The following is an 18,565-nucleotide window of genomic DNA, read 5'->3' as shown; positions in this document are numbered from 1 at the left end:
GACTGGGGTGGCAGACAACAGTTTTACAATCATTGTTTAGCAGTTTCTTTGCCATGCAAATCCAGTGATCCCATGATAAAGGCAGGGATTTCCAATGCTGGTTGAAGTCTACCCTGAAGATGACCTTCAGCAGGAAAATTTAAAGTAGCATGAGGAAATGGGGCATGGAGTGAGGAAGGTATAAATGTTCACCTAGATATGAAAAACCCACAGCAGCAGAACAACAATGGGTCTTTTATGAAGACTAGATTGAGCTAAGGTCTAGGATCTTTGGTGTACCTTTATGACAATTAATTCATCCCTTTGGATCTACTCTAATCTTTAAAAATGCCATGTACTACAATTAGCAAGTCAGTTTTTGTCATTTTAGAGTCAGACAAAGATCTAGTCAGGGTTGAGAGACTAGTTTGTCTTCATGTTAATAGTCACAATATTAACTGGTGATGATGTTGGGGTAGCTAGAACCCAATATATCAAAGGGAAAAAAGGCAGTCAGCACCCTGGACAAGTTCCTGATGTCAGAGTCTCCTCTCACACTTCAGTAGGATTTCCTTGTCTTTTACCAGGAGAGAATAGGGCCCCTGTAAATCCCAAATTTATGGGCAAAAGCCAGATCTGGAATCCTTTTCAGTTGAACAGAGCCTTCTTTGTTAAGATTTCACAGCAAGATTAGTTAGGATGCACCAAGTACAGACATTTTACCCAAAGAGCTGATTGTATCATTTTCAAATGATCTATTACCTGGGGTCTCCACCCGTCTGTAATGGTAGGGGTTGATGCACACTTCTTTCTGCTTCGAGCCAAATGGAAACTCGCAACATTCCAGTGGTTTCAATTCATGGTGAGACTGTAAATCAGGCCAACGCCACACTCTGCAATAGATGACATGGGGCAGCCCCTTGCGATGGGACACCTGCAGCCTCCCGTCCAAGGAGCGTGGGATTGTGACACACTTGCTGGGCTGGCCAGGACAGCTCAGAGCCCTCTCAAGCTCTTCCATGGCACCTTTCTTCTTCTTCAGTTTCTTCACCAGGGAATCTACAGCCTTCTCCGCCCACTTTTCCTCTTCATCTCCTTGCTTCCAGCCCAGCAGTCTTTTCACTGCTGGGCTGGTGAAGGAGAACAATGAGCTAATAGGGGTGCTGGAGTGCATAAGAAGCACCAATCTCTCAGCTGCTTACAAAGCTTGGGTGAAGTCTTCACAATATTCAAAGCTTGGGTGAAGTCTTCACAATATTCAGACAGGGCAGTGGCTTTCACAGAGAGCCTCTTCCCCACATAACAGTCTTCCTAGTGTTAGGCACAGGATGAGAACTTTGCAACTGCGTGGGACTCCGACCTTTCCCCAATAGCACGAAAATGTTGATCAAGCCTGAAACAACAACACAACCTGAGTTAGGTTTAATATAATTCCTGATTTATACTTTTAATAAAATTAGATTTTAAAAAAGAGAAAGAACCTCAAAAGTTTGCTTACTGTTCACTCTCTCTGCTATTTTGTATGCAATATTACCCTTGGAAGCTGGGTCCTTTGTTTTTACATTTCTCTAATATTAGACAAAGCAAAGCATCTATGTAGCCATTTAAACTAGCATTTTCAGACGGTTTCTCGAGAAAGACACTTCCTGCTGTCATGCACTAGGAAAATGCTGCAATGTTGGGATTGCAACAATTGCAAAGGAAAGTTCATTGATTAAAAAACTCCTTTCTTAAAGCTAAAAAAAATTATTTGGTTTTCAGTGCCGTTGATGTATATCTTCGCATATCCTCACCTTAGGACTAAATTTCATCCAATAGAAAAATAGTTTTTAAACTAGATGAGGCATTGTTTTTCTGAACACAACTCCTCTCCTGCTCCTGAAATCTTATGCTATCTTGAGTCATATGCCATAATCAATCATCAGAAATTGTAATTACACTAGTCTCAATTTTTCACTTAATAACTTTAAAAAATCTATAACTATTTTAAAGTTATTTTCTCTCCACTCCTCATGAAAAGAAGTCATATTTACTCCGCTTTCTCTAGGAATTCAAAGCTTCTGAATGTGAATCACAGACTTCATGACACAACCGAATAGATGGATCCTGTGCTGTATTTGCTAGGAAATGGTCAGTATGAAGACACAGAAACATGTCTATTGACCTTGATTTTTATCTGCTTTGGTTTAAGTAACCATTCTCCAGATACTTACTGATGGCTCTGTCTCCCAGCCCCCTCCCTTTTTCTTCCCTCCCCTTCCTCTCCCCTATTTATTTCGAGTGTACACATCCCAACTCATAACTTCGGTCATCTGAAGAAGCGGGCTGTTCCCATGAAAGCTCATAATACCATCTACATGTTTTGGTAGTCTATAAAGTGCTACCAGGACATTTGTTGGTTTTTTTATAGGTACTTCAGTTAGGAAGGCTGGAGGTGCTGCAGCTTGAAGTGCTTTCCATCATATACAGGTTTTACAGTTCAGCCCCACTACACAAATTGTTCCAGCACCCAGTCACCCAATCTTAAAAAAGCTAATATTAGCAATGGGAAAGGTACAGAGAAGGGCAACAAAAATTATTACAGATATGGAAGAGTTTCTTTATGACGAGGGATTAAAAAGAGTTGAACTGTTTAGCCTGGAAAAGACAACTAATGGGGAGAAATAGCAGATCTATAAAATCATGTGAAGAAAACATGTTACTTATTCCTTCACAGAACACAAGAACCAGGGGTCACTCAAGGAAATGAAAAGGCAGCAGGTTTAAAACAACCAAAGAAAAGTACTTCTTCACACTATGGATGTAAACGACTAGTCGACTACCTGATGAGCAAATGGTTATCAGGTAGTTGAGTAGGAACACGACCAGTCACCTCCCCGCCTACACTGCCTCTATCAGAGAGATGCAGTAAGGGAGGGTGGGGGGAGCAGGAGCCGGTTCTGGGGGAAGCCAGCTTAAAAGCAGATTCCTTCCAGCACCATCTCCATGAGAGGTAGGGGAGGCAGAGGGCAGCAGGGAGACGGGGCGAGTGGCAATTGAGACAAACCCACTTGCGCTGGTTCCAACCGCTGCTCTTCTCCCTTTCAAATGTACCACAGCCGCCTGCAGAAGAGGCACAGAGGGGAACCCGCGCCAGCGTGATTGTTTCCGTCCCCACTGGCCTTTCTCCTTTTGAAATCAGAGGCAGCAAGAGGGGAAGTGAGGAGTCAGAGCTACGGATGTAAGCAACTAGTCAGGTAGTCGAGTGAGTACTCTGCTAGTCACTTGCCACCCCCCCCCCATGCCTCTATATCAGGGGGGAGGGGGGAGGGGAGAAACAGAAGCCGGGGTTGGGTGAGGGGGGAGAAGGGGAAGCTAACTTAAAAGCCAGTTCTTCCCAGCACCATCTCTGCAGTGAAAGGTAGAGCCACAGCCACCCCACCCCCACCAGGGAGCTAACCCTGCTGCAGAGTAGTTTGGGCTGCTCCAAATTCCAGCCTCATGTGAGAAAATGAAAACCTGGATGGGAAGGAACAGTGATGATGATCAGATCCTATTTAATGAACAGAGAACCTAGAGAGCCAATGATCAAACCTGCTGTTTTAGGCTGATTTGGAACACGGGGAACATTTCTTATCTAAGGGGTGTCCCCGGGCACTAATGTATGTAAACAACTGTTCTAGATAAGGCAATCCAATTTTACAATTAGCAGATCTGAAAGCATACGTGGAATACAAACTTACATGCGTAAGAATATTGTCCTGGGATTTTTTTTCCATTTTGAACAAGGTTTTAAATAAACACATTAATCTCTTCCAGTCAAATTAAATAATTCAACAGTGACCTCAGCATGAGTCTGAACACTATTGTTGTTAGTGGGAGAGAAGCCAAGGGTACAGTATAAAAGCAAAAGCAGTGCTCTGCAGATCATGTGATGAAGTCTAAGATAAGGCTATATTATATCATTTCCTTTTGTGCACCTTCATTTCTCTCTTAAAACAAAATTTTTAAAAACATCTGAATACAAAGCATAAATGGTATTAAATGCTGCTTTGAGATATACATACCCTATACTGATATTGACTATTATTATCATCAAAACATCCTGCCTCAATGCTATTAGATTACATAATACTGCTGGCTGCTCAGCAGACGAAGTCATTTGTTCCTGTACCTAAATGTTCCATTATGAAATACCTAGGCAGCCTCTCTGCTATAGTGCTGTAAAGACAGGAATAGGGTAATTCACAACTTAATTTAATTTACATAATCTTTTAGGACCACATCTGTTTCAGACTTAAGCATCTTCTATCAAGCAACTTATACGGGGAGTGGCTGCCTGCTGCACTCCTAGGTTAAAGTTTTGAAGGGCTTTAAGCAATGTCTGATGACATGTTTTCAGTTTTGATAGTCTGGTATGTTCTATGCTGATGACTGGAGTCCATGGAAGAAGGACATCTCAACTCTGATCATCAAACTCTATAGTTTTACAAAGTCATGAGCTTTGCCATTTGAGATCAAGTGTTACTACCAGTCCTGGTCTCACAGTCTCTAAATGTCAAGCTTTGTGGCAATAGCACATGCAACACTTGTGTAAATGCCTTGCATCATTTAGTCAACAACAGTTACTTCTCCAGCTTACTTGGCTTCACGGAACTCAGGTGGAAGGGTAAGACAACACAAAGCCATATTACTTTTCCACTGACTGCTCCTAAGATAGGGAGGCCCTTTAAAATGGACTGAAGAGCTGCTTCGGAGAATTCTGCAACCTGCCACTGTGGCTTTACAGAAGCCATACTAGTAAGGAGCCTGATATGAGGAGAGGCCTACAGAGGACACAGAGCCATCATGTGCATGCTGTTTTGTGACCTGATCCAACTCCCAGTGAAGTCAGTGAAAAGGCATCCAATCCAGTAAGTTAATGGAAGCTTGTCCAGCAACAACACACAGCCCCAGCATGACAGATTCAGGAATAGATCCTGGAAGTCTCACACACTGAGACAATTCAAGGAGTGCCCATGGAAGAACTGGTGCTGCTGGTAATATTTATTCCTGGACAGAGGACTAGCACAAGGTTTATGCATCACTTAATATGTCCCATTTAAATCAAATGTTGGGGACTTTAGTGGTGCATAGCCCCTGAGCTGATCACCATCACATGGGTGGATTTCACTTAACAAGTATAATCCTGCTCTTACGGAAGTCAATGGGAAAAGTTCCACTGGTCTTAAAGAAAACAGGACACGCCTACAAGCTACTGTGTATAGAGCGGAAGCCGGTTTTGCCAAATGCTGTACACACACATATCTTCTGTAAGAATTGCATACACCTGTATGGATGCATTGGAAGGGTACATCTACACAGCAGCGTTATTTGGAATAACTGATGTTATTCTGAAATAACATAGTGCGCATCTACACAGCAAGCCATTATTTTGAAATAATGTCAAGCTGGAGGACTTCTTACTCTGATTCCTGGTAACCCTCATTTCACGAGGAGTAAGGGAAGTCGAAGGAAGATTGCTCTTCCTTTGACTTCCTACTACATAGACAGTGCCAAAAGCAGAAGTAAGCTATTTCGACTAAGCTACACAATTGACATAGCTGAAGTTGTGTAGCTTAATTTGACTTTAGCCCTGCTGTGTAGACATACCCTAAGACTGTCTTGATACCACAGTACACCCAACAGACTGCATGGTTGCCAATGTAGAGAAAGACTGCTGTCATCTGTTTCGGTGTCAATGAAACAACTGAATATGTTCACAGATATTCTCAAAGGGTTTCTTAGACATATACTGTACCATGCTTTGGGATCACATATTGCTAGACACTGGGAAACTGACTCTAGGACAGCAACTAAACCTCCACAAGAATTAAAGGGAAAAGAAATTATCTGCAAAGAAAATGTCTCAGATATAAAAGACACTGTGTTTTAAAGCAATAATATCTGTACATTTCTTCCATAATACGGTTACAACTAAAACCTCAGATTACTGTAACTAGAAAAGACAGAAGGAAAAGAGTAGGGTTTTTTTCAAAACATGTGCCTTTGACACCACATTATGTATATTCTGTTTCACTGCAGTCATTTCCCCCTGTTCTTTGTGTAGGTCTTTCACACAGCACCAAAGGATAGAAAAACAATTTTTAAAGTATGAAAGCATGAAGAAGTCATATACATATACTCATCTAAAATGAGTACAATGCTTTGTCATAATTAGCTCTTATACAGTGCTTTTCCATTAAAGATATTAAGAAGTGGGTAACTGACTAATCGTGTAGTTGATATAATTTATATTGACTACCCGATTAGTCAATAAGTGTCCCCACTACAGCTCTTCCGTTTAAATGTAGTAGGAGCCGGGCGCACAGAGCCACAGCAATGGTTGGTCCTAGACCGCTGTGCAAGCTGGGACTGAGCAGTCCCGGCTCGTGCTGGGTCCCAGACCGCTGGCCTGATACAGAGACACCAAGGAGGGGGGGAAGCGAGCAGTCGAGTGGAGACTCAACTACCCGATAAGCCTAGGCTAGTCGCTAGTCACTTACATCCCTACTTTTCATCATTAGATCTCAAAAGCAGGAGATTAAGATCATTAGCTTAATTGTACAAATGGAAAATTGAGGTACAAAGAGGTGAACTGAGATCATTGGCAGTGCTGGAAACAGAATTCAGGTGTCTGAGTGCGAGTCCAGTGCTGAATCCACGGAGCTACACTAATTCCCATAACAAGGAACAGCTGAGAGGCATAGAAATAAAGCCAAGAGGTGGGAAAGAGAGAGAAACCATTTTGAAAGGGAAACCAGGCAAGTAGATGGGACAGGAGGAAAAAAAGCTGAGCGGGAAGAAAAAAACATGAGGTAAGATGAAAGAATCTTATTGCAGCTACAGATTAAGCATGAAGATGAAAGCAGGCCTGCAGCTGAACGGATTTCATTAACAACACACTACGTTTATTTTTAAGTGTCCCATATTTGAAGGCTGTGAATTTCAGTTCTAGACTATCTACATGGTTGAATACTATGTCCCACCCTCTTCTGTCATTTATAGTTTCTAACCCCTTGCCTAACATGTCTGAACACAGCTACCCTTTCATCTAGCTGTAACTTGGTTCATGATAAATGTGACTTGAGAGAAGGATTTTTGATAATGGTCATTCTAAACCTGGTCTTGCCACACGCACGTGCAGATGCAGATACTAGCAAAGCACTTGGGGTGAAATCCTGCCCCTACTGAAAGCAATGCGGGTTTTGCTACAGACCTTTTAACCTTAACCAGAGATTTTAACCTTAAAGAATTCCCTCACTCACTCAGCTTTGAATGGCCCATGATGTGATGAGAGAGAGCTTTACTTCTTTCTCCCTGAACACTGCAATCAGTCCTGGATCTCTTATGAATGACTCAAACTACTTCAGCTGTGTGGCACTGCTAGTGACTCCCCATGCCAGAGAGTCAGTTGCTTCTATAGCACCAGACCTCTTAGCTCGGAATCTGTTGTAGGGCCTTCTTAGAGTATGTCTGCAATAAATGGCATGCAACATGGCTATGGCTGGTGTCAGGCAGCTCACGTGGGCTTGTGTGGTTGAGGTATGGGGCTAAGACAGCAGTGGAGATGATTGGGCTCAGGCAGAAGCGCAAGTTCTGAAAACACATGAAGGGGGTGGGTCTCAGAGCCCAGGTTCTAGCCTGAGCCCGAACAAGAGTGCTGCAGGGTTTTTACTGCAATGTAGACAAACCTTTTGAGACTGGGTATCTGGGAGTGAGGAGAGGGCAGGTGAGGGCTGCAAGACAGCTTCAGGCTGGAGCACGAGCGCGCCCGTGAGGCTGCATGGAGGCACTCAGGAATAGATCTGTGCTTCCAATAGATCCTTGACATCTGTGTAGGGCTCAGAGCACCAATTGGGCTTCCAGACTCTACCCACAGATACGTTCACTGGAGTCAAATCTCCTCTCTCTGTACAAAGACTCTGGAGGGATTCTCTGCCTTTCAGATTTCTTTACATGGCATTCTGCTGTACCCTGTCATGATTTAATGTTTCTCCATCCACTTCCTGCTGAGTCACACAAACGGGGCCCAATCTGGCAGCCCTTCCAAATCCCACTGTAACCAATAGTTGTTTCAGATTCAGAGCCTACAGAATCAGGCCCAAAGTGTCAGTTTTCCTCATCTGAGAAGGATATTGCTCTAATCCAGAGATTCATGACCAAAGAACAGCAGGTCACATGGCCCAATTAGCACACAGTTGTGGCTCAGTTGTATGCTAAAGGGTGGCAAAGTCCAGGGCCAGGACTACTATGCCACCAGGGCCCACGCATGGGAGTTGGGGCTGGCCGCCAGGCCTTGCACACCAGGGTCAGGGCTTGCAGTCAGAGCTGCCGCCTGGCCCCTCACAGCTGGTTCTGGGGTCAGGGCTATCACATAGCCCCACACAGCAGGGGTCAGGGTCAGGGCTGCTGCTCAGCCCCACCACTGAAGCTCTAATCTTGGTCCCACTCTGTAGAGGTCCCTGGGCTGAGGGGATTGGGCACAGCAGTTGGGGTGGGTGCTGTGGTTCTCAATCTGAGGCCCAGCTAACACATTTCCAATGGTATTTGCAGCCCACAATGATTAATAGATTGAGAATCACTGCTCTTGTCCAGTGCTTCTCAAACTTTTTGGCCCATGGCTCACCTGACTCAATACAAACCTTTCTGTGCACCACCAGTTGCTAATGGAAACTCGACATTAATTACATCATTACACCCGAGTCATTTTGCTAGTGCAGCAGCTAGGAGGAAGGGTTTAATTTAATCAGTAAGAAAAGATTAATTTAAATTATTAAACAGGTTAAACACTTTAACTTTCTCATGTTAGTTTATCAAATTTCATTTTAAATAAAGTAAAATATTAATTTATGTCCAACACAGAAGGTTCCCATATTTTCTTTATTTGTAGCAGCGGTGGGGAACCTTTTTGGGTCAGGAGCCACTAACTCACAGAAAAATCAGTTGGGGACCACACAAATGAGAAGCCTCATTGATATGGCCCCAGCTGAGACACTTTGCTCTGTGGCATTCCAGCCCCACTGGGGGAGGGGCAGGGAGGACTGAGGTTCATGGTTTCCGATAGCCCAGATTAACTCTTCTGGGGTTCCAAGGTTAATGGATTTTGCAGACCCCCCTATTTGGGGTTGGGACAAAAATGAGGGGTTCAGTGTGTGGGACAAGGCTGCCAGCAAGAGGAATGGGGATGCAGGATCTGGGCAGGAGGTGGGGTGCAGGAGGGAGTGAAGGTGCAAGGTCTGGATGGGAGGTAGGGTGCAAGTGCAGGCTGGGAGTAGGATGCCTGGCCAAGGGGAGGGGGCAAGAGCAAGGGAAGGTGCAGTGTGTGGCCAGGAGCAAGTATACAGAAACAAGTCTGGGTGCAGGAACGGGTAGGGGTAGGATGTCTGGCTACTGAGGAGAGTGCAAGAGCAAGGGAAGATGCGAGAGCGGACTGGGGGTAGGGTATCTGGCCAAGGGGGAGGGTGCAGGAGCGGGCTGGAGGTGCAGGGTCTCGGCAGGGGGAAGATTGCATGGGGGGCTGATAGTGTGGGGATCTGGGCATGACAGGGACATATACTTGCCTTTGAGCCCCGTGCCGGTCCCATGCACTGCCTCCCACTACTCCTAGTGCCCAGATTCTGGCCAACGGGAGCAGCAGGGAAATCCTCCAGCCGGGAGAGGGGGAGCACTCCTTTCCCACAAGACAGATTGCACAGCGAGGCTCAGGACTTTCTCTCTCCTCCACCCCCATGGGAAACCGACCCTGGCACTCTAACTACATGGGAGAGGGAGGGAAAGGCTGGAGCATGAGTGTGGGCGCTCAGCTGTAGGAGGAAGGGGGTGCTGAGCTTGAGCCACGGACGTGGGAGGCGGCAGGGTCTGCGGACCACAGTTTGAGAACTATTATCTTACAGTTTACTGATGATAGGAGCAAATCAAAAGAATCACTATACAGTAGTCCAATATAGTCCAATAGCAAAGCAGGATGACTTCCCTCCCCTACTGAGGGGGTCAAATCCCTCTGCTGGGTATAGCTAACTCCGCCCTGCCCTCCTTGCAGCGAGTGCACAGGCAAGACAGGAAGTATAAGAGGAGGGCTCTGCAGCTCAGTTAAGGTCGGACCAGGGAAGGAGGCAAAAACCCCTCCCAGAGGCGCAAGCCCTCAGCAGAATCCAGGACCGGCTGTATGAGAGAAAGTCCAGAGGTCCAAGCCCAGATATCACTGTTCACTAGGGATGTAAGTGACTAGTCACTACTCTACTCGCTTTCCCTCCCCACACCTTGCTGCCGTGGGGGATGCAGGAGCTGATGCTGGGGGGAGCTGGCTTAAGAGTGTCTGAGCTACCACATGGTCATGTTGAATAGTGGAAAAGGAGGTACAGGCAATGTTAGACATGCAGGCAGTTGAAAAGTCCCAAAGTGAGTGGCTCAGTCCCAAGGTCTTCATCTCAAAACATGACAGGACCTTTAGTTTTATACAGATTTTAGTAAGGTACATGCCATATCCAAGTTAGAGCAAGTTGGCTAAATAGCAGTTTGCATCTCCAAAAGGAGGATTCAGCATACCCCAGTGAGCCATCGTCCCAGCACTGTCTACATGGAGATCTAGGTCACCACTCAGGGGTCTAGATTTTTCACATCTTGACCTACAAAGTTAAACTGATTTAGTTTTCTAGCGTAGCCTGGGCTTTTGGTGCCTAGCTGGGGCTTAATTCTCCAGTTCAGTCTCACGGGTTGATTTCAATCAACGTAGACCTTTACCAGAATAAAACAACAAGGGCCCAATCTTACAGTCCTGGCTTGACCAAGTTGTGTTTGACTAAGGACTTTTGGCAGGAGTCTCCAGAGACCAATGAAAGAGGAGGCTTAAGCAATTACTGATACCATTTATTACTGACTAGACTATCTGAATGATAACAGGACCTCTTGGTGAACGGCACCGTAGATACACACAGTAAGAGAAGGTACCTTCTCCAAGAGTTTACAACCCAAATATCCCCATTTTACAGACATGCAGAGTCCTGCATCCTTTGCATACCAAGCATTCCCAACTAAGTTGTACCAGTGCCCAACATTGTTTCTAAACAGGGAACCACTGGAAAAACTAATTAATAGTTTTAAAAATAAATGCTGGCCCTTTTCAAATGAAGCGCACATCTATATGCCATAAAGAACACAAAGGAAGAAGGGGACTGCTGAAGTATTTCAGTATCAGTGCTGAGCTGGAGTATATTTTCATACTAATCATATCTTGTAATTCTCGTGATTAATCCCTATGATTCCTGGAGCTTTTCCCATACAGCCATTTTAGGAAAAAGAATAGCTTGGAATTAGATAGGTAAATAGGTATGAAGTTTAATAAGGACAAATGCAAAATACTCACCTTAGGAAGGAACAATCAGTTTCACACATACAGAATGGGAAGCGACTGTCTAGGAAGGAGTATGGCAGAAAGGAATCTAGGGATCACAATGGACAAGCTAAATATGAGTCAACAATGTGATGCTGTTGCAAAAAAAAAAAAAAGCAAACATGATTCTAGGATGCATTAACAGGAATGTTGTGAGCAAGACACAAGAAGTCATTCTTCTGCTCTACTCTGCGCTGATTAGGCCTCAGATGGAGTCTTGTGTTCAATCCTGATCACCACATTTCAAGAAAGATGTGGAGAAATTGGAGAAGATCCAGGGAAGAGCAACAAGAATGACTAAAGGCCTAGAGAACATGACCTATGAAGGGAGACTGAAAGAATTGGCCTTGTTTAGTTTGGAAATAAGACTGACGGGGGACATGATACCTGAAAACTGCTATCAAAAAGGTTTCACAAGAAGGAGGGAGAAAAATTGTTCTTCTTGGCCTCTGAAGTTAGGACAAGAAGCAGTGGGCTTATACTGCAGCAAGGAGGGTTTAGGTTGGACATTAGGAAAAACTTCCTGTCAGGATGGTTAAAGACTGGAATAAGTTGCCTTGGGAGGTTGTGGAATCTCCATCTCTGGAGCTATTTAAGAGCAGGTTAGATAGACATCTAAGACATCTAATGGGGATGGTCCAGGAACGGCAAGGGGACTGGACTCAATGACCTCTCTAGGTCCCTTCCAATTCTAGTGTTCTGTGATTCTAGATATACAACATATTGTAATTAGGGATGTAAAAAATAGTTTAAAAAGTAACATTGCACCTGTTAAAAATTCTAGTTGTTAGACACGCTGCAGGCTCTGCAGTATATAAAACTTATATTGCAGAACCTGCAGAGCAGCCGGCTTCCCAGGAGCAGGGCCGGGAGCCGGCGCTTATATTACAAGCCAGCTCCTGGCATGCTATGGCTGCTAGCCCTGCTTCTGGGCAGCCAACTGCTGTCCCTGTGCTGCGGGCTCTGATACAGAGGCTACAGCAAGGAGCTGCAGCCAGCTGCTGGTACATGTTAGCTGCCAGTCTGGCAGCACAGGGTAACAGCTGGCTTCCCAGGAGCAGGCTGTGTATTAGAGCCCATAGTATGGGGCTGCTGCTGCTTCACAGAAGCAGAGCCAGCAGCCAGTTCTTATAAGCCAGCTCTCAGTGCACACTGGCTCCTGGCTATCAGCCCCACTCCAGGGGATCCGGTGGCACTGTGGGTTCTGCAGTATAAGCTTTTAAGCTGGCTCCCTCCAGCACTGGCTCCTGCCTGTAGGGGGAAACAAAGGGGAGAGGCAGGGGGTTTTCAGAGTTAGCATGTGCTAAGAGCTTGCTTAAAAGCTGGCTCCCCATGTGTATCAGCTCTTGCCTGCCCCCCCTCACCCTCCGTGCTGCTGACTCTCAGAGTAGGCAAGGGGGGGGGGGGAAATGCATGTAGTCAACAGGATTAACCGATAAGCCTAGGTTTACTGGTTAATCGTGCAGTCGTCTGCACAGGGACATCCCCAGTAGCTTGCACAAATGAGTGCTCTAGAGCATGAAACCCAATAGTATCCTTTGGGCTTCTGGTGTGGGGCATCTACAATCTCTGACTGCTGGGGGATCAGATCCAAATATGCCAGTCACAAGGGGGAGTGCTGAGTGCAGGCTGGTAGTGGAATTACTGGATTTGCCTCTGTAAAACTGGACCAATGGCAAAGACCCCATCACTGAAGAAACCAACTGACAGATGCTGCTGAAGGTGGACTGGGCATTTTCCACTTACAGCACGCCTACACAGCAGGGCTAAACTCAAAATAAGCTATGCAACTTGAGTTTATAGCTTATTTCGACTTCCGGTGCGGTCTACACTAGGGATGTTAAATTAACATTAATTAACTAAATCGAACAGTTGATTGGACTTCCATCAGCTATTCAATTATTCTATAAGAACGCCTCTGCCTTTTAACTGTAGCAAGAGCCCTGCCTGGGAACTACCACTGATCCCACGCTCCTTGCAGAGCCTCAGCTTTTGAAATCTACTAGAAGATGTACTTGGCATTGTTCAGGCCCTCAATTCAATTTTTCTTTGTTGGGAAATCAGATGAAACTGTACATGCTTTAAATCATTGCTCTGGAATGGGGCTGGGGATGAGGCATTCAGCCTGCAGGCTGCCCCAGGGAGGACTGTTCCAGCCCTCTCTCACCACAGCAGTTTGGGGCCAGGTGAGACGTGCCTCTCCATGGCTGCCGAAGCTCCAGCGGGCACAGCTGCGGGAGGGATGCATGTCCCCCAGATGGGGCAGGTCCAGGTTCATCTGCCCCCAAGCCCCGCAGCCAGAATAAGGAATGCAGCAAACTGTGCATCTTCCCCTTGCTCCCTGATGAAGAAGAACAGCCAGAAAAGACCCCACATGAATCAGGGAGTGGGAGGGACTTTAGGCCCCATGCTCCCTAAAGGGCACTTGGGAAGTGGGAGGCTCAGGTCTGGGACAGTGCTGGATGGGGTGTGGTGCATCCCCAGTCAGCTCTTTTCACCTGCCTGGTGACTTTGTCTCGTTTCCGTATGGTTTTATGAGATGCAATCCCATTCCAGGCACATCCCATTTTCCTGGAACAGCCAACCCCTGACCTTGCTTTAAGTTATGATAAGAAGAAGATGCATACCAAATTTGGTGATCCTGGCTCTTCCTGTTTAGGAGGAGTTCTTGAACAGACAGACACACACATAGACAAACTCTCTCAAAAAGATAGCAGATGATGACATGCGGATTTCGGTGCTTAAATTTAAGTCCCTGAAGTATGAAAGTGATGTCCTATGTTGGGCATCTTTACACCACTTTAAGGGTTTCACAGTTAAGTAAAACAACCTAGAAAATTAAATGCCAAAAAAAACCCCAAAGAACAAAACCAAAAACCACTTGAACTTTGTTGAATGTTTTACTTCCCAGCACAATTATTATTTACACATTGCAATACAGTTACCAAACACTCCATTGCAGAGTGTAAACCAAATCACATAAACAACAAACAGCTCCATGCTTCAAGTTGCTTAAAGCAGCGGTTCCCAACTGCCAGTCCGTTGAATGCTGCTGGTCCGCAACCCGCTGACTGCTGGGTGGTGGAAGCTGCTGGAGCTCAAGCCAACTGTTTGTGGCAGCTTATCTCTGGCAGCCGTGGTGGCTGAAGACGCAGCAAGAGGATGCGGAAGGAGGCACCTCCCTCCTTCTTCCCCCCTTGGTAAAGGCAGACGGCTGGGGCTCCATGCTTTCTCTGTCCACCTGCGCTCTGCTTTTGCCAGTGGTGACACTGGGGCTGAGGAGGTGGAGCAGGAGGTGCCTCCATCCCTCCTTGGAAATGGCGGCCCGGCTGGAATGCCGCACTCCACCCCTCACACCCCACCAATGGGAGCACAAGATGCGCTTGGGGAGGGAGGAGGTGCAGAGGAGGAGGGATTACATGCTGCCAAAGACTGTTCCCCTCCTCCCCGCACAGCAGTAACGGCCACACTCCCTATGGGGGCAGTCTCGCTCTGGAGAGTGAGGAGGTGTGGTGGGGGTAAAGGGCTGTTGGGTGAGGGCGTAGTGGGGTCATGGGGCAAGAGGGTGTTGGCATGGGCTATAGGGGTCAGAGGTTAAAGGGTCAAATAGGTGGGGAGTCAAAGGGTGTTAGGCACTGGGGAGCAAGGGGCTGGATTGGGGGTAGGCAGTCAGGCAACATTTTATTTGCATATTCATTTTAGGGATGTTAAATATAGGTTAATTAGCTAATCGACTAGTCGATGGATTTTCCATCAACTAGTCGATAAACGGGGGAGCCACAGTGGGGTTAGCTCCCAACCCAAGGAGTTAAGCCTGCTGTGACTCTGCCTTTGAAATGTATTAAGAGCCTGCCAGCTCCTAATACATTTAAAAGACTCTTGCACAGTGTGTGTGTGGAGCAGGGCGGGGGGGGGGGGGGGGGGGGAGGTGGCACAAGCCAGGCCAGATGATTCCTAGCTAATCTTAATACATTTAACAGGCTAAAGCGCAGCAGGGGGGACTCAGCGTGAGCCAGGAATCAGGTGGCCCAGCTCGTGCCGGGTTCCCCCCCAACTGCACTTCTGATTTTGAAATGTATTAAGAGCCACTAGGCTCTTAATACATTTAAAAAACAGACGCAGCATCTGGGACTGGGCATCAGCTGGGAATCAGCTGATGCCCAGCTCGCACCTGGTCCCCACTACTCCCCTATCCCCATGGAGGCAGTGCTGGGGGAACTAGATTTTAAGCTGGCTCCCCCAGCACTGGCTCCTGCTCCCCCCACTCTCGTTGCCTCCTGGCTGGGGCAAACAGCAACTGTAGGTAGTAAAGGGTGAATTTTGCAACCAGGCCTTCAAAAGTCAACCACTAGAAAGACGGGGAATAGCTCTATGAAGATGTGCTGCATTTGAAAGTATGTTGGAAAGAAAAAGCAATAGGAATTTTCTGTATCAGTGTACCTGCTGAAGGGAGCTCCCAAAATACATTTGGCTGAAGGAGTACCCCTTTGTCTTATTTTCTGCAATCCTGGATTCTGAACTCAAAGAAAGTCTCTATCTTGTTTGCATGAGGTGTGGCAACAATTCTTGCAGAAACCTAGGAGTGGTCCTTAATGGTCAAAACCACATTTGTCGAAAGCCAGATGCATCTGTAACACAAATCTGGTATCTCAGCTTAATACTAACTCAAGCATATTTTCTAGAAATGATTTTAGTAGTCTTGGGTCAAATCATGTAACCCTTTGGTACTGCTCTCTTGAGTAGAGACTGCAAGATATTGAGTTAACTAAAAATAAACAACAGAATTCTCAGGACCAGTCACAGACTCTTGAGTATTTATAGAATGAAAATGTGCTTATAATAATCGTATTATTTAAACATGACACAAAAAAACTGACACTGCAAATTAGTCAGGTTGTTTTTTGAAAGGTCATTTTATGAAACTGAATTCTGTTTCTAATTTTTGTCTTATAGCAAATGCTCTCAGAGTACTAAAACAGCACTCTTATATTGTCATTAATTTATTATTTTGTGCTGCTAATGTACATTCATATTGTTGTTGGTACCAACCAGTAGCAGGAAATCAGTCAAGAACAACCATCAACTGCATATATGGGCTTTTTTGGTTATATTATTTTTACTTAAAATATTTAACATGCTATCTCCTCCTCCCCCTACCCTATTCCCAACACTTATTTCCAAAGAATGTTCTGGGCAAATAGAATCTATGCAAATACTCACTAGTATTTATTACAATTCAGGCAGTCCCCGAGTTACGCAGATCCGACTTATGTCGGATCCGCAGTTACGAACGGGGATTTTCTCGCCCCGGAGGACTGGAGCGGCGGGACGCCTGGTCCCGCCGCCCGCCTCCTCCGGGGCGAGAAAATCTGCTCCCCGTCTCCCTGGTCTGCTGGGGGAGCCAGTAGACCAGGGAGACGGGGAGCAAAGCAGCGGAGGACCCGGGGCCGGACCCGCGGCCGCTTCCAGATCAGCTGGAAGCGCCGCGGTCCGGCACGGGTCCTCCGCCGCTTTGCTCTGCGTCTCCCTGGTCTGCTGGGGGGGGGGGACGCAGCTAGTGCCCCCCCCCCAGCAGACCAGGGAGACGTGGAGCAAAGCCCAGGGCCTGTGGTAGAGCAGGTGGGGCGCTGCCGGTTGGTCCTGCAGCACCGCTTCTTGGCGCTACTGGACCAACCCGGCAGCACCCCAGCTGCTCTGCCCCAGGAGTCCTGATTCAGCCGCTTCTGATCAGTTTCAGCAGTGGCTGAATCAGGACGCCTGGGGCAGAGCAGCTGGGGTGCTGCTGGGTTGCTCCAGTAGCGCCGAGGAGCAGCCGCGCTACTGGACCAACCCAGCAGCACCCGAGCTGCTCTGCCCCAGGCGTCCCCAAGTTAGCCGCTGCTGAAACTGACCAGCGGCTGACTACAGGAAGCCCGAGGCAGAGTTGCTCTGCCCCGGGCTTCCTGGAATCAGCTGCTGACCAGTTTCAGCAGCAGCTGACTTGGGGACGCCTGGGGTTCTTAAGTTGAATCTGTATGTAAGTCAGAACTGGTGTCCAGATTCAGCCGCTGTTGAAACTGATCAGTTTCAGCAGCGGCTGAATCTGGATGCCAGTTCCGACTTACATACAGATTCAACTTAAGAACAAACTTACAGTCCCTATCTTGTACATAACCCGGGGACTGCCTGTATATTATTTGCAATGGACAAATTAATCAAAAGCACAGGCTTTCATCAATTAATTTAAATCAAAAGGCACAATCGAGCGCATATTGGAATTGCTGAAAGCCATTGTCATCAGTAGTAATACTCTACTTAACACTCTGATTAGAGATCACTAGTAATTAACAGCTATCATCCTCTGAATTAAACAAGGGGAAAATAAAACTTTATAAAGATGGATTAGCCTGACCATGAGTATTACGACAATTTAAAATTCAAAATAGTATTCAACCCTTTGTCTCCTTAACTGATAACTGCAGATAGTTAAGATGAAGAAAGTTTGTAAAAAAGGAGGCGGGGGCAACTGTCCAATGTTTTGTAACATTTTGTTGTGTTGGCAAAAAACCCTTTTAGTGACCACACCCAGAGAGCGTTCACATTGCTATGTGACAAAATCATAACACATACCCAGTTCTGGCGAAAAAAGACTTCCACCTCCGTGAGGGACTTTTGTCTAATTCCAGGGGTTTAGGCCAGATTGTGCTCCCCTGCAGTTAATGCAAGTGCTACCACTGATTTACAATGGGAGATTCCACCACACATATCTATTCTCAATATATGTTTTGGATATATATGTATGTGTCTCTTGGATTTGGACAAACGTGTTAAAATAGATACCTACCTCATAAGCACATTGTGAAAATGAGTGTTGTAAGGCACTGGGGACGTATACTGGGTACTTAATTTCGGCTTATACATAAACAAAAGTGTCTGTGTCAGATTCTGGATGCATTTAATGGTTTGACAACCTTTATTACCATAGTAAGTATTAATAAAATACACTAGGTCCATATTAGTTATTTTTGCAAAATTGCTGGTGTTTCTAAATGCTAGTAACAAAATGAAGAATACATTTACATCTCCCTCTTCTAGAAAAGCAAGACAGAGACAAGATTTTGAAACCACTGTAGACTAAGGATGTAAAATCCCAGTTAATCAGTTAACTGGTAAAACCTTAGGTTTAATCAGTTAACC

The 18,565-nt window shown here is 46.0% G+C and overlaps 1 protein-coding gene across 2 annotated transcripts in view; it reads right to left on the bottom strand.

Annotated features, from left to right (window-relative positions):
• SMAD9 (SMAD family member 9) overlaps positions 1–18,565 on the bottom strand; it is a 56,671-nt gene that overhangs the window by 35,110 nt on the left and 2,996 nt on the right. For both annotated transcript variants that reach the window (XM_075919157.1, XM_075919158.1), the window contains exon 2: positions 742–1,372. In XM_075919157.1, coding sequence (XP_075775272.1) covers positions 742–1,153 — 412 coding nt within the window. In that variant the 5' untranslated portion in view covers positions 1,154–1,372. The remainder of the gene's footprint in view (positions 1–741; positions 1,373–18,565) is intronic.

Source organism: Pelodiscus sinensis, chromosome 1 (genome assembly GCF_049634645.1).
Source record: "Pelodiscus sinensis isolate JC-2024 chromosome 1, ASM4963464v1, whole genome shotgun sequence".
NCBI lineage: Eukaryota > Metazoa > Chordata > Testudines > Trionychidae > Pelodiscus > Pelodiscus sinensis.
The sequence above is the reverse complement of the archived record's forward strand: the minus strand, read 5'-3'. Positions and strand labels throughout refer to the sequence as shown.